The 17,169-nt window shown below is 34.3% G+C and overlaps 1 protein-coding gene and 1 non-coding gene across 2 annotated transcripts; one reads left to right on the top strand and one right to left on the bottom strand.

Moving 5' to 3' along the window:
• Positions 1-5,080: 5,080 nt before the first annotated feature.
• Positions 5,081-5,162, top strand: TRNAS-GCU (transfer RNA serine (anticodon GCU)). Its single transcript has one exon. It is a non-coding gene; the product is annotated as a tRNA-Ser (tRNA).
• Positions 5,163-7,959: 2,797 nt separating this feature from the next.
• On the bottom strand, positions 7,960-11,508 carry LOC137826300 (expansin-B3-like). Its single transcript, XM_068632223.1, has 4 exons — positions 11,045-11,508; positions 10,149-10,449; positions 9,566-9,695; positions 7,960-8,620 (listed from the first exon to the last, which is right to left on the bottom strand). Exons 1-4 carry the CDS (start codon positions 11,217-11,219, stop codon positions 8,426-8,428), a joined length of 801 nt encoding a protein of 266 aa, XP_068488324.1. The 5' UTR covers positions 11,220-11,508; the 3' UTR covers positions 7,960-8,425.
• Between the last annotated feature and the right edge of the window lie 5,661 nt (positions 11,509-17,169).

Genomic DNA, 17,169 nt, shown 5'->3' on the forward strand with positions numbered 1-17,169 from the left:
ATTAACCGATCGTTCGGTCAGAATCATAACTTAAACGTTATTCACCAATCTTGGTCAGAAATTAATAATAAAAATTATTAATTAACCGCTAGTTCGGTCAGAAATATAACTTAAACGTTATTCACCTATTGTTGGTCAGAAATTGATAATATTAATTGTTAATTAACCGGTGGCCCGGTCAGAAGTATAACTTAAACGTTATTTACCAGGTTTGGTCAGAAATTCATAGTAAATATTATTAGTTAACCGATCATTCGATCAAAGGTATAACTTAAACGTTAATTACCAAGTTTTGGTCAGAAATTGATAATAAAAATTATTAATTAACCGAGGTCAAAATTATAACTTAGATGTTATTTACCAATTTCGGTCATAAGTTAATAATAACAGGCATACCATTCGGTCCGCAACCTATACTTAATACAAACGCATAAGTCATATTAAAGATAGAATGTCAAAGCAATTGTTCAAACACAATTAAAGTAAAAGCAACAATAAAGGTGTTTAAAGCCCACACCCCGGGTCCAGGTGATTCCAAATTTAAACAATTTCAATGGTTTCGTCTGGTTGAGGGGTCTCCGCCACTGGGTCCTCCATAGTTTGATCGGCATCCTCAGCATCTTCGCCTCCAAGGGGTACCAACTGACCGTCCACCACATCCATACCCGGATCATATCGGGCATCTTCGGCCGGCACACCATGGAAGAAAGCTTCCTGACGAATGCCCTGGTTGAAGCTTTCTTCACTCACACGTAGCATAAAACCTTGGCATTTTTCAATCTCGGCGCTCAGAGATCCCTTCTCAGCCATCAGATCAGCTTTTTCTTTCATCAAAGGTCTCGTTCGGCCATCACTGTGGCAAGTGTGGCCTTTAGAGCCTCTTGTTCTTCCTTGGCCAATTGATTATCCTTCTCCTTCTCTTTCTGACAATCATCAACGGCCTGCAGAACCTTCTTCAAAGAACTGGTCGAGTCATCGAGTTTAGTTCTCAACTTGGGAATTACGACCGACTCGGTCGTCTTTAGTTCGTCGCCAATAGCACGACTCACAACCGCCGGACGACACTGAAGCTCCACCATCTCTTCAATAAGATCTAGAGTCGGAACGACAGCCAGTATCCCCTCATCCTCAGGCAAGAGCTCAAATTGCATCGTGGGAGCAACTCTTACCCCAATCCTCAACATGCTAACAGGCCTACCCCCGGAAGAGGTGCCCATCTCCACCCTCTGTACCTTAGCCGGACGCCCTCTTTTATTGCTCACGACTGGAGCAACAATGGCGGTCTCGGTCGGCACTTCTTCGGCAGCAACGGTCGGGGATTTGGACTTGATACCAACAACGGTAGAAATCTTGCGGCTGTCTGCTTGCCTCTTCAAGCTCTTCATGAATTTGCTCAAACTGGGGTCCATCTTCAGATATCTACAAAACACGTGTACAATTAAGCGACATCAACTTATTAGCTAAATGACCGACAGCAAAGAAACTCATACCATTTAAATTTGCCCATTGCTTGGACGACCCATATAGAGCCACCAATTCTCGGGTGGGAAGCCTACACGGCAGTTGGTTCACAATCAACAGTATTTCTTTATCAAAAGGTGATAAATTTCCAAAACCGGTTATCTAGGGAAGTGGGTTTCTCAGTCCAATGGAATGGAAATTTAGTAGTTCCATCGGCATTATAAAAAAGGTCTCGACCGTCCAGCTCAACAAAAACCTTAAAGTAATACTCCTTGAAATTTTTATAGGACGTGGTAAACGCAGCAAACGCACATTACCCGGACGACTGGACAAAGACAGTCAACCTACAAGAGTACTTGGATGAGTGTTATAATAGTATAGAAAGGACTCGGGAGTAGGCTTTAGACCAAATATTTGACACACAACTCAAAAAGCTTGTAAAATTGCCCATGAATTTGGATGCAACTAGGTGGGTGCGACGTTAAGAATTCGAAGGATTCTCATGGTAAAATCGTCAAAGGGAAAAGTTATATGCAAGTGAGAAAAGAACGTGCTATATACAAAGAAGAAGTCATGTGGTACATTTTCCCGACCGTGGCACACACGGTCGGTTACACCACAAACGTCGACAGCCAATGCCTCGGTCGGACAGTCAGACGCTAGGAAATTTTTATGTGTAGAAAGGAATTCATTTAAGTCATCAACAGTCCTAATTCTAGTAGGAATTTGAAGGACGAATGGATCAACCCAATCATAGCTTGGGTCGTCCGACGACTGACTCGCACTACCAAAGGCGGTGCGAGTCAAGGACGAATCTACACTACGAGAGGACTCTACGGAAGAAGACATTACTAACCTTGACATTGGCAACGGACTCAGCACTTGGAGCAAATGGCGCAAGATTCAGAAAGTAGAAGAAGCTTGTAAACCCTTCCACGTACAAATGAGAGGCTATTTATAGGCAATGAAGTGAGAGAAAAGTTTTCCCACCAATCGTCCAACGCCATTGGATCAAATATAATCCAACGATTAAGCCCATTCGGCATTCGAAACAACACGAAATCTTCACCGTTAAAACCATCAGATGAAACAGTGCATACCTAAATGGTGGCTCTGCCAAACGTCACGTCTCTATTGCACATTTAATGGTGCCAAATGTCGAGCATTGCCTAGAAAATCTCATCCACCTTTTACGACTCTTCGGCTATCAATGCCCTCAAGCCTGGGGGGCAAGTGTACCGGTCGACCCCGAACAACCGAAGGTTGCACATTAAATAAATAAATAAACATGGTAAGTAAGCGGTTGTAACTATCGTTGAATGAGTCAAAGGCACTTCGTGAAGCACTCCCTTAATATCAGGGAACCACCACACACGACCCAAAGACCACTATGCATGTCTTTAGCAATCGGTTACTTGGCCCACACGAGCCAAGACCCAAGTCAACCTACAAAAGGAACTTCTGAAAGGGGGAAAGGTACTTTTTTTATAGATCAGAGAGACTTAACTAAACACTAGCATTAACTTGAGTGTCGGAGTGCAATTGCAGGTACCCTCGTCGACCGGACGAATGCACGTGAGAAGGAAGGAAGATTCGGAGAACTAAACAACTACAAGCACGACAACAATTGTGTATCGACGTGGATCAACAATACTCAGACCCTGACATCCACACAGGTACACTTTATACCTTAAGACTATATACCACAAAGACTAACTCTACCTTCCTCCTCCGTAGGGGTGGTAGCAAAAGGGCTATAAGAAACATTTACTCTTATCAATTGAGTTTTATGAAAAAATAATCATAAGATAAGAAATCAATGCAAATAATTATTGTAATAACATGATCTTTTGCTTAATACCTATATAGATTTACACCACTTTTCCCTTTGCCCCTCAGCTTTTTTTCGCAAAACTCTAGCATCTAAAGTTTGGTTAGTTTATCTTCTATGCAAACGCTACTTGAGTGGCAAAATCAATCTTGTTGAAGAAAAAAAAAAGGTATGAAACCTTCTAAAAGAGGAATCCTGAATGTTAGGTTGTCTTCTTCTTCTTCTTTCACAATGTTACAACGTTTCTCAAGTTAGCTAGTTTCTTTCTTTTGGTACTTTTCTTTTTAGTTTTAGCGATACAATAAAAATTGTTATAAGTATTTATCATATTTCCCTTTTGTGTTATTATGGTTAAAATTGTCAAATAAATTGATCAAATTGGTATTAATTATCTCTAACTTATAAACAAATCACTACGAGAAATTATTAAATATAAATTAATTTTAAAGATCGAAAATAATTAATTACTATATTAACTAAATTAGATTTTATTATATAAACTAACAAATATTAATATCTAAAATAAATTTTATTATCAATAAAAAATAAATTAATATTTAAGTTGATGTTTAAATTAATTACTTTTAGTTAGTAATATTTCTAGATTTTAACTTAACTAATAACTATTTTAGATATCATATTTTTTGTTTATAAAATAATATTTAATTTAGTTAATTTAATAATTAAATTTTTTTCTTTAAAATTAGTTGTTGTTTAATTTTTTTTAATGAATTAACCTGAAGTTCTGGAATATAAAATCACCTTAATAAAAGAGTTAACAAGTTATTTTTTAAATTATTATGTATTGAATGATTTTTCAACATGGTGAATGATAGCTTCTTCACCAACATGGTGTGGCTCCTACAAATCTGCAAAGGTAAAAAAAAACAATGATTTCAACTAACATTTCTCCCCTTAAGATCCCCCAAGATCAGAATGGAGTGATATTCCAATCATCACACAATCAACTAAATATATTTGTAAGAACAAACAAAACTATATAACTTCAGTTGGTTTATATATAGCCAAGCCCCACAAAATAATAGAATCACTATAAATTCCTTTAACAAAAAAAAATGAAACAGAATACATGATCTGACATATATGCAATTGCTAATAATGGAGCAAATCGAAAGTTTGCATTAACATGTGCAAATCCATCTCTGAATAATACAAAAGAAAAGAAACCAATTCTTGTTTATCCCAAATGCGTCTCAGAAAATATAATACAAAAGAAAACTGGCTTATACTTCTTCTATATATGCTGTAAATAACATATTATAATGTATGTTGAACTTTTTTCTCTCTTATGTTTTATCTCTTCTACTAGTTATATTTGACCCAATGAGTTATAATAATATTTGTTGGAAAACAATTTCTATCTCCTCTTATACTGTGTTTATTTTACCTCTATTATAAAAAAAAATTATATATTAGCTATATTAAATTAATAATTATTATAATAAATATTAATAATAAAAAATTTATTATTAATATATTTATAATAATAATGATTAAATAATAATAATAAAATTAAAATTATATAAAAAAAATACAACTTCAATGATATTATATCTATTAACTAAATTTAATATATAAATGGTATATTTAGTACATGGAAATCATTCGAACTATCATCAAATTAGAGCTTGTACTTTGATTTTCTAAAATCAATTTTAGTTAAAAGTAAATTTGAATTAAAATTTGTAATAATTGGAAATTTGAGTTAAAATATTCGTTTATAGTAATCATTGTAGATAATATTTGGGAAAGTTATAAAACATCGAAGTCGCTTTGGCCGAGTGGTTAAGGCGTGTGCCTGCTAAGTACATGGGGTTTCCCCGCGAGAGTTCGAATCTCTCAGGCGACGTTATGTTTTTTGTTTCTTTTAATTTGGGTTCACTTCCATTATTTACGTGATTACGTATTTGAAAACAACATAGTTGCCTACATTTAATTGGATAATTTTTTATTTAATAAAATAGGTAAGATATTCTTATTATTTCCATACCTTTGTAACTTTCAACTTAAAATAATTAATAATATTTTAATTTTAATTTTTAAGTTACTTTTAAAAGTACATATTTCTTTAAATTGTATTGTTTAAATTTAGTATTTTTTTCATTAACACTCAATATTATAGTATTGAATTTGTAGATTTTGTAAGATTGATATTGATAAATATTTAGATACTGGATTGTTGTTTGGTAGAAATGTCAAAATGATGCAAATCCATGACTCAACTAGACTCCTCAAAGGTAAGTCAGGTTGGGTTAAAAAAATATATAATGTGGAAAAAATTGAACCCGATTCATTTAATCTTTGAGTTAAATATGTTTGAGTTGGTTTGGAGGTAGACTGACTTGTAACTACCAACAATAATCTTTTATAAAAAAAAGTTATTAATTTTTCATTATAATTACTTACTATTTTTAATTACGTTACTTAACAATTTTTGTTCAAATTGAGTACTTTATTTATTTATTTACTCAATTATATAAGTTAACATTTTAATTTTTACTTACTATTTCTATAACATCACTTTCTAATTGTGGTTAATGTTTACTGAAATAAGTGAACACCTTGATTGTACTGTTATAAACTGTTGAGTCGAGATTGCACTACAATAAATATACAAAACAAGTTGGGAGAGTTATGGTTGGTGAAATTGGGTTCCAAAAATTTTGGTTCACAAAAAAGTGAGTCAGATTAAATTAAGTTGTTTTTAACTCAAGTTAAGATTATGATTATGATTCAATTTATCAATAAGTCAAGTTGACTTAGTTTGATACTCCTAATTTTGGTAATTGAAAATCACATTGAATCATGCATTAAGGGTTTAAACTTATAAGGTGACCTTTGGAATGACGAAGTGATAATTGTCATTTAATAGTTAAATTAGAATGATTTCAATAGAGAATGTCTAACGCAGTGCTAGATTGTCTAACACAAATATATTATAGTATATAGATAAGGTCACATGACCTGAAGTTGTCTCTCAATGAAATTAATAGTGGAATCAATTAAACAATGTTCAAAACCTATATGCAAATACTAAAATTAACAATAACAATAAAGTAAAAAGGAGATTTAAATAATTGTGCAAAAAAGTAAATTGGACGATAAATAATAGTAAAGAAAACATATCGACTCTTAAACTTTTCATCAATGCATTCTTCATCAAATGATGAATATATCATTCATTCACTCATATAAACATAATTGAATTCACCAAACATGCATAAGCCAAAGACAATCGATTCTCATTAATCAAACATGTGTCCACTAATTTATTCAAAACCTTACTCATCTCCATACGTCTACTCATAAGATTTTTAATCTTTTACCTCTTGAATTATGCATTCAAGAGATTGTTTAGAAAACTAAACAATAGTTTAATCAAATACATAATTGAATTATCAACATGTGTTCAAAAGCAATTCCCAAAAGCAATTAAACTAAAAAAAATATCATACATTTAGAACAATAAGATTTTGAAGAACAAAATTTTAATCGCACAAAACCTCATAATTCATTGTGAAATTGCAAGAAAACCAACCCAAAGGAGTTTAGTCTTCCTTGTGGAAGTAAAACTAAAGAATTACAAAGAAGAAAATAAAGAAAACTAAGAAAATCCTAATACACTATTTTTCGAACGCCACTGTCAAGCTTTGAAGCTCCATCATTTATCCTTGAAACTTATATCTTTTTATAGGGTTTTCTGCTCTAAGGATCTCGCAAAAATATTATGATTTACATTTTGTTTACAATTTCTTAGTTTCTAATTCTAGAATTCTCGGATTTTGTTTCCTATTTAATCGCGAGCTCAGTTTCTTCATATCTTTGCATATGATTTGCTTCCAATTTTGTTTCTAAGATACTTTATATTTTATTCTATAATTCTTTAACTCATATTTTGTTTTTCGTTTTGATTTAAAAAAACAACTTGAGCTTTGTGTTATTTGACCCATTCGTAGTAGTAGAAACTTTCTTTAGACTGTCTATTTTGTGTAACCACTTGACCGTCTAATAAAACTGTCTACTATGACTAAAAACACAAAAATAACAAGAAAAATAACAAGAAGAACCGTTAAGACAAAACTAAACCTAATAAACTCAATTAAGATAAATTTTAATTAAAATAATAAATTTATTTATAAATTAAAATCCAAAAATATATATTAAAACTTTAAAATGTAAACAATCATAATGGAACTAACTGAAGTTAGATTCGTTATCTTTAAGTCTCAATACTTTTTAACTAAAACAAAGAAAAAAATACTAATATTATTTACGTTTTAATAAATGTCAACCAATAAAAGTGACTACTATAATAAATAGAATAAACAAGTGTTAAAAGTACGTTAGTAACATTCTTTTATGTAGTGAATAACGGAAAGATGAGTAGGAGTTGTGTGAGAAATCATAACACCTTCAACCTAAGTCTTCAAAGTTTTAAAAAGTTTCACGTAGTAGGAAATGAAAGACAAGACATGGTAGGGAAACACATGTCTTTTAAAGATCTTCCCAAGTGGAATGAGCTTTTTCTTTTGGTCTAAATGGAAATTAATTAATGCAATGAGAGCTCACAACGAAACTAGCCATGATGAGGACCCACAATGTAGAGTTTATCACGAGACAATGACATGAAAGTTATAACATTCAAGTGTCCATAATAATAAATATCCATTAAAAGACCAATGGGACCAACCAGTACACACATTCAACCCCATAAGGAATTAAAATACTACACGCTCTCTCTCCAATTTGGAGATGGCCACATTACATACATTTACTACCCACTGTTACAACACACCACAAAAGTAGGTATACAAAAACAATATTGAAAAAAAAAATAATAAGAAAGGAGAAGAACCATTGGATGCTCTTGTGCACTCCAAATGGCTACTTTTCTTACAAAAAAAAGGGGGGAGAAGGGTTAAAAAGAAGAGAAAGTAATGTATATATAGCAAACAAAGGGAAAAAAAAGAGTTGAAAGCCCATGGAGACTACTTTGGAGTTATGGGACATTACCAACTTTTAACTAGTTAAAATGTACTCATTAATTTCCCCCTTTGGGAAGAAGCCTTTGGGTGTGGTAGTGCTTGTACCAGTTGCACCAAGGGCCTGTGACTAGGGGTAGAAATTTAGACGAGAGGTGTAAGTTGCCTTTGGAACCCAACTGCCTGGAATAACATCTCTAGCAGAGAGACTTCTACCAGTGGAAGAACTCAGTTTCACTGAGAATGGTCCCCTTAAAGGCCCCCCAATAATGCACCAATTTGCACCCCAGAGGTGATTCATCTGCAGCCATTCCGTAGACCCTGCCTGGCAATAGCAAAATACAACAACAGTGTTACCAAATAATTATAAATAAAGTAAAGTTATAAGCCTAACTTTTCCCACCTACTTACCATGTAAGGAAGTACAGTATAAGCACTCTTTTTAAGAATTTGTTTACATATAGAGACCAAATCATGACTTCATTGTTTAATTTGTTTTGGTAATTTAGTTCCTAAATTCGTATAGTGGGGAGAAATGAGGAATATTACTGTTAACGTTGGTCCCATATCACATGGTTTGAGCTCAGAAAATACAGAAAAAGCACCACCATTAGATGTTGCCAATGGGCACCATTATGCATATGAGGAATAAGGCAATGATAATATATTTAATAGGAGAGAAGATGTTCCACCAATTGCAAGCTTTGGCAGTAATCTATTACTCCTAAAGTGCAAAAGATGGTAGTGTTGAGGCACGTGTGCTAAGTAGACACGTCCCCAAAATTTGGAATTGTCAAACTCTGGACAAGGGAGACTGGACAGTAAAAAATGTGAATGACCATAATGCTTTATTTCACCTTTGGACAGTTACTTTCGGTACAATCTGCAACACTTTTCAAGAAGCAGGGTTCCAAAGATGCAATCAATGTATTACCCTCCCGTTGCACTTTATTATTGGTAAAAATAAACCAAGTGCGCATTCTAGCTATAAAAATATATATTAACAACATTACCACATTAGAGGCCATTAGCTGTAACAGCATCTGATTCTCTCATACCAGAACTTTAAGATTCTTCTCTCGTGCATTATTTTTTTTTTGTTCTCCTACTTTTTACTCTTTCTTTCAACACCTCACCCACATATAAATATAAATATGGGATGGGATACATGAAGAACATGGATGGAGCAAAACAAACATAGCTATTATAATTTTGGATATATAATATCAATAGGCAAAATAAGTAACAAGAAGAGAGGAAAGATGCATACTTCTCGTATATGCATGGAGCCAATATCTCCCTCTGCGTCCTCAAACTCAACCAGAAGTGATAGCCAAAATGGCGTGGAGCCTTCATTAACATGAAAAGCAATTTTTCTCCCGGGGTATTTACACGGTGTTCTGCAAATAATACAACCAGAGGACAAACCTCATGAATCAGAAATTGGTATTTGAAATGAGCATTTCCCTTAATGAATCCACAAAAACAAAAGGGCACATCACTCAGATGCATGCAGATAATGTAGCATCCTGATATATGCAAACAAGCAGGGAAGTGCAAACAGAGAGAGTAACCCTTTTTCCTGTAAAGGGAAGCTGGGTTAATAATACTATAAACTAGAAAAACAGTCAAAAAGTCAAATCTTCACACTAAACAAAAGAAGGGAAAAACGGTCCCAGTCATAGTCAAAGGGTCAATGCCACATAAGAAGGTCCCCCTGCCCCAAATAAAGTAATATAATCAACTGAACAATGTTCACACTTACAGTATTATATGTGTATATATATAGCTGTAAATCACTGAAATTTTTCACATGTCAAATTTAATGTTTCTAAAACATAATGCATGCATACCTTCGGTAAATGACAGGGATTTGACCACGGTCTCTGAGAGGACCGTTCTCCCCAGCAATGGCCATGCGGCCAAAGGCAGCACCACTGAGATCGAAGTGTGTTTGGTCAGAGGGGCAACCGGGGCACTCGTCGGTAATTATGACTGTGACGGCTCGTCTCGTACATATGCTCTTGTCCAAACACCTTACCTTGTAGCAGGCACCACACCCTTCACCGTTCATGAACAGCAAGGGCCCCACTGCTCCCACTCTCGCCCTGAACGGCTTCACATCCACCATCGAACCATACCCACATGCCCCACCTTCACACATCATTCACCCAATCAATCTCCACCCAACACCAACACTACTCACTCATCATTAACCCAACACAACACTTATACCACAACCAAAATCTATAAGCTTTTTCACAAAACTTTTACCAAACTCTAAAAGTTTTATCTCTTAGATAAAGTGAGCCTAAAACTGCCATAGATGTGAGGTTAAAAAAATATGTTTTTTTACTATTTTCCAGTGGGAACTAAAATTTTTCTCTGTAAACAAGTAATGCATATCTGTATCTGCAAATTACTAAACTGAAACTTAAATTTTGATTAAGAACAACATTGAAAGCAAAACACTTCGATAAACTAGAGAAATCAAGATTGGACAATAAATTGTACAATTAAGAGAGAGATGAAAAAACTAAATTGTATTATCTTATATAAATTGTTGTACTCTTATCTACATTTTGTAACTTTCTGGTTAAAATTAAGATTTAATCTAAATTATCTTCTGATTAGAATTCAACACCAAAAACACAATCTAAATTTTGTCTCTATGTTTCTACATTGGTATTCACTGAGTTAACTCGGAGAGTGAGATGTGGAAATAAGAGATCTTGTGAAGGTTAGTTACCCGTGCTGCCGTCTCCTTCGGGGTCGCCGTACCAGGTGGCCATTCCGGAGTACCAATGTAGGTCGGGACCGCGGTGCTGAGGCTGTCCCTCGGCGGCGTACAACAGCACGAGTTTCAAGGCGAAGCTGAAGCAGGCGAGGTTTTTCGCCGCAGAGGAGGCACGGTGGAGCTGCATTGTGCGCTGAAGCGAAGTGGGTGGCACGCCGCCGCAGTTAGAAGGAAACAGTGACGTTTGGGGCGTTGCCGACAGTGTGGTGGCGGCGAGTGAGTGTTTGTGGGTTTAGTTTAGTTAGACAGTTAAAGGGAGTTTTTGGGTTTCTTATAGTACAACAGGCGTAACTGTGTTTACGACGTGGTCCATTGATTTGGTGTTATTTACGCAAGTGTGCCACTAAGGAATTAGGGTGGGTCCCACCGGTAGTTAAGGCGTTAATTCCGCGTTCGCGCGCGAAGAAGGCACAAAGTAATATGGTTTGAGGTTCTTTTAATAAAGAGGTGAAATTTTACAAACGTAATTATTAAAATAAATAAAATTTTAATAATTAATATATAAAATTACATTTAATTTATAAAAAGTTCAGAATTGGACGATGATGTTGAGGTTACCTTAAGGTGTTTATAGAAGATGTTTTCTCACGGAATGGTGTCAATTTGAAAATTTAAGATTTTCATTATTGTTTGTGAATGTTTATAGTAACTTAAACCCTAAAGAAGAGCTTGAAAGAATATTGATGTTGAGCTGCAAAAGTACATAAATGAACAGAATGACTAAAAGAATAGAGTTTTGACAAGGGTTCTAAGTTTTTTTTTAAAATAGTTTTTAAGAAAATTATTATAAAATCTATGTTTATTATATACCATGTGAATTTATGATCTGATGAGTATGTTTTGAATCAGATTCCAGCGGGGCCACATTCTTGACAGTAGTAGATAGATCCCTGTTCTCACAATCTCCTTCTCTCAGTGTGAACTCTGAGGGATTTTGTTGAAAAAAATTCTGTGAGGATGTCCTTTTCTTTTTCATGTAAACAATTAAAACGTTTCTATTATTAAATAGTAAACAGAAGGGTGGGTAAAAGTAGAAATCTATATTTAATTACGATGAATTCACATTGTAATATATTTTTCAACAAATTTCTAACTATAAATTATATATTCCCCATAAACTCCAATCCAATATAGTTACCAGATAAAGTTCTTAATGAATAAGAGAAGACTGTTGACAAATATTCATAGGGATAAATAAAAAGGTTAAATAAATTATTAATTATAATAAATATATATATATATATATATTAAATTTTATAGTAATTCTTTTAAAAATTTGTTTTAAAGATTTTTATTTTAAAAATTTGTTTTAAAGATTTTTATTTTAAAAATTTGTTTTAAATATTTTTATTTTAAAATAAAAATATCTTTAATTTGATATAATGTATCATCTAAAATTCAGCATAATTAAGAAAATTAAATTAAATAATATTTTTAAGAATAAAATTATAAATAAGATTGAATATTTAATTTAAGAGAATTATATGATTAAGGAAAATGAAAATATTTCTAAAAATGCTCTCACTAATAATGAAGAGGCGGAGTTATTACATGATGGCTACTTTTCTCTGCATGTACTAACTTTTACATCTGTGATATTTAATCTGTTGATGTATTTATTAGAGTTTGTTAAATAAATAAATTATATATATATATATATATGGAATCGTTATTCTAGTGCTTATGAAAGTTATTCGTTATACCAGTCATTTGATTCAATAAATAATATCAGATTTATTAAAGAATGATTTGTTTTTATGTTGAGATAAATTTATAATAAATATTAATTATAATTAAAATAATTGATCATTCTTTAAATAAGGTTAAGGAAGTATTTAGTTTTTATGGGTCTTAGATAATCCTTATGAAAGAAAAAGGTCTATAAGAAAACTATAAATAGGTGAGGGTTCCAAAGGTAAAAGATAATGATTCTTTAACTACAATACCTGTAACTTAAACATATTCACCACTAATTTAGGCATTAGAGTATCTTTGCAAGTACGTCCCGCCGAATCAAGGAATCGAGAGATCGAGGACTACAAAGAAGAAGATTTTGATAGAGGAAATCCAAACTTGTAAAAATGTTTTTGAGTCCACAGTGGGGTATGTTGAATTGACATATGATGTTTTTCCATACGAAATTTTGTACCTACATGGCGATGATTTGAGCTAACGGCTTGACTTCAATCCATTTAGTGAAGTAATCAACTTCGACTAGAAAAAATTTCCTTTGTTTGGTTCCCAGGGAAAATGGTCTTATAATGTCCATTCCACATTGTAAAAGGCCATGGCGAGTTGATGCTTTTATGTTCCTGAGCCGAGAGGTGGTTAATTGGCTCGTTCTATGATAGCCTATGCAAAAAGCCTACTGGTAATATGGACGAGTTACGGAAGAGGGCAACAAAGTTCATGTAGCTTGAGGAGTTACGGAAATTTTGAACAAAAGTACATGGTGCGAAGGGGATTATGGTCGCACGACTGAGAAAGATATAGAGAGAGCACCAAGGCCGCCTAGGCGACAAAGGGAGTACCGGTGACCCATAGACTTTGCACAATATACCCCGTTAGCACTAGAACAATCCAAGTTCTTGGAAGAAGCGCTAAACGCAGATCTCATATCGACACCGAAAAGAACCCAAATGCCTCGCAATGCGGATCAAAGCAGGCATTGTCGATACCATCATAACTTCGATCACACAACCTAGGAATGCCTGGCACCGAAGGATAAGATTGAGGAAATAGTACAAGTCAGACACTTGCATTTGTTCATGAAAGTTAGAAAGGATCGAGGTAGGCGAGATGCGGGGAATGACCAATACTGTGATAGAAGAGAGTCACCAGCAAGAAGGGAGAATGATAAGGAGTGGGATTGTGGTTGTTCTGGACCCCTAAAGGCATGATCAATACGGTTGCAAGCGGATTTGCAGGAGGTGGCATAACTTACTCTTCTTGGAAACGCCATCTGAGGAGTTTGAGGTCCGTCAATGCCGTTGAAAGAAGGCACAAATGAAGTATGCTGACAATGTACTTTTCGGATGAAGACTTTTGTGGAATTGACCCCGAGCATGATAATTCGATGGTCATCATAATTGAAGTGGCCAAGTTTGTGGTCATGAAGACAGTAGTTGATCAAGGCAGCTCGATGGACATCCTTTATAAGAAGACTTTTCGAAAGATGGGACTCTCCCAAGATGCCATCATACCCCATGACAAACAAATTATTGGATTTTCGAGAGAACGAGTGAAAACCTTAATTTATATACCAAATTCGAAGAAAGAGACCAAAAACACAAAACCATCAAAATAAGATATACGTTATAGAAGACGTCAAGACATCATACAACATCCTTCTAGGAAGGCCATCCTTAAACTGATTAGAGGCAGTCGTATCAACCCAACATCTGTTTATGAAGAACAACGGAAAGTGACGTATGTTTACTGACTACACGGATCTTAACAAAGCTTGTCCAAATGATGCATATCCTTTGTTGAGTATTGAATGATTAGTTGATGGAATAACATGGCACAAAGTCATGAGTTTCCCTGACGCCTATTCCGATACAATCAAATACCTATGCATGAAGCCGATAAGGAGAAAATCGCCTTCATAACCGACAAAGCTAATTTCTACTATGAAGTTGTAACTTTCTGACTAAAGAATGTTAGGGCCACCTACTAGAGACTAATGAACTAAGTATTCCATGAACAGATAGGACAAATAGTCGATGTGTACTTTGATGACATGGTGGTTAAGTCAGATAACATCAAACAACACGCATCCGACTTGGCTGAGGTTTTCGAAAGATTACGGGCTTTCGACATTTAACCCATAAAAGTGCCTTTTTGGAGTTGACAGAGGAAAATTTATAGGTTTCTTGCTGACAAGCCGAGGAATTGAAGCAAATCCCAACAAGTGTCAAACATTGGAAACAATGCAGAGCCCGAGCAGTCTGAAAGAAGTCCAAAACTAGTAGGAAGATTAACAACACTGTCAAGATTCATGCCAAGGCTCGTCGAAAAGATCATACCCATTCTAAAACGGATGAAGAAAACCGAAAGGTTCGAATGGAAAAACATGTGTGAAATGACCTTTTCAGTCATAAAGGGAGCCTTAACAACATTTCCAATTTTGGCCATACCGACAACAGAGGAACCTATGATGATATACTTAGGTGTATGTCAGAAGCGGTCAAGATTGCTCTTGCCCTCGTACATGCCTCAAGGAGGTTAAGGCATTATTGTTGGGTTCAATAGTGTCAAAGTTCAAGAGGGGAGGGGGGGGGGGGTGAATTGAGCTTTTAAAACTTTCACACAGATTCAGATTTTATCACAGTACACATAAAATAAATCGATTTATTTAACAATGAACAAATTTATTTTTATACTATTTATGTACTTTAAGGAGTTTATCTCAGTTGAATGACTTTTGATTTTAGAATTGAGTTAGATGATCTACAAGCAAAGATCAAATTGGTTTTCATAGAACTAACACAGATAGCTACAACAGTTAATCACAACCTTTGAATGCAATGTCAATGCTTGTTTTTTTTTAAACACTTAACAGATTGTATTAACCTTCACAGAACATGAATTTCAATGGTGTTTCAACACATATAGATTTATACAGAAGTTCTTCAAAAGGTTTTCCAGAAAATCAAGAACAATATACACGTGCCCAGAAAGAACAAATTCAAATACAATTGAATAGATTTATTTCTTGACAGATTAGTTTGATCAACGATTATTGAGTTCAAAGATTAAGAGAGAATGAACACAAAACAATTATATTGGTTCACTCAAATGAGCTACATCCAGTCTTCACCTAATCCAAGGTGAAATTCACTAAACCACAATTCAAAACAATTACAAAAACCATTGTTCTTGAACCCTACAAGAACATGGCACACCTTGCTGAAAAACACTATTCTAGCACACACAACTCTTCAAGAAACCCTATCAAGAAGAGTTTACAACCACACTTTACAAGGAATTGAAGTATGAAACGAGTACACCTGATAGAGAATGCAGAAATCTGCCTTAGACCAGTAGAACAGATTGCTCACACAGTGATAGCACCTCTAACCAAGCCTTAGAACCAACCAAGAACAAGCACACTATGAGATTTGGAGAATCTTTCAAGAACACGTGTTAATCCTCTGAAATTCTTATATCTCTGTTGTAAAACTAGTTTTCTCAATGATATGAACAACCATTGAAAGCCAGGACAAACTCTCTTTATATAGGAAAACATTTTATAACAAACTTTCAAAAAACAATTAAAGTTGTTATAAAAAGAACATATTGAAAATAAAATGAACAAATTTATTTTCAAAGGCAGTTAGAGAATTTGTTATATGTAGGAGACTTAGTCAAACACCCTGGTGCAAGGATAAAAACGTGAAAAGCCTTTTAAAAGAAACATGACACCAGACTAAAAAGAATCTATTCATTTACAGAAGAACAACTTCATTTTCAAAACGATAACAAAAACATTTTAACAAGTGAAACACAGTCATTTTGATGAAATGAAAACTTAGTTAAGATACTTGATGCACAAAACATGATTTTCAAAAACACTTAATCAAGGCATCAGTTTAAGAAAAGAATCTATTCATTTAGAGAAGAACAAATTCATTTTCTATGCAGTAAGGATACTTTTGCAAAACAGTTTCATAAAACTTGTGCTTGCTCTTATCACATGGTCAGGGGTTAAGAGGTGAGTTACCTAGCAAAAAGACTACTTTAAACACCTCTAATCTATACCTAAGACATCCTTAAAGCAAAAGCAAACACTAAGGAAAATTACACATTTGGCTTCATCAAACACATCTTGAAGGGGCAACACCCATCTTCAACAATTATTTCCATAGCCATGAAATTATTGTCAAAATTGTCTGTCTGATAAACGAGATACTTCGTAACCCCAACGGAAGAATGATATCGTGATCGATAGAGTTATCCGAGTTCTCAATAAAGTACGAACCGCGAGGACCGATTAAGTTACAATGTGACGAGGACCAAGGAGAGAGGGTGCCTACTACCCAAGCCCAACCCATGACCTCAACACCCACCATACC

This window comes from Phaseolus vulgaris, chromosome 11 (assembly GCF_000499845.2).
Source record: "Phaseolus vulgaris cultivar G19833 chromosome 11, P. vulgaris v2.0, whole genome shotgun sequence".
In the NCBI taxonomy this organism is placed as follows: Eukaryota; Viridiplantae; Streptophyta; class Magnoliopsida; order Fabales; family Fabaceae; genus Phaseolus; species Phaseolus vulgaris.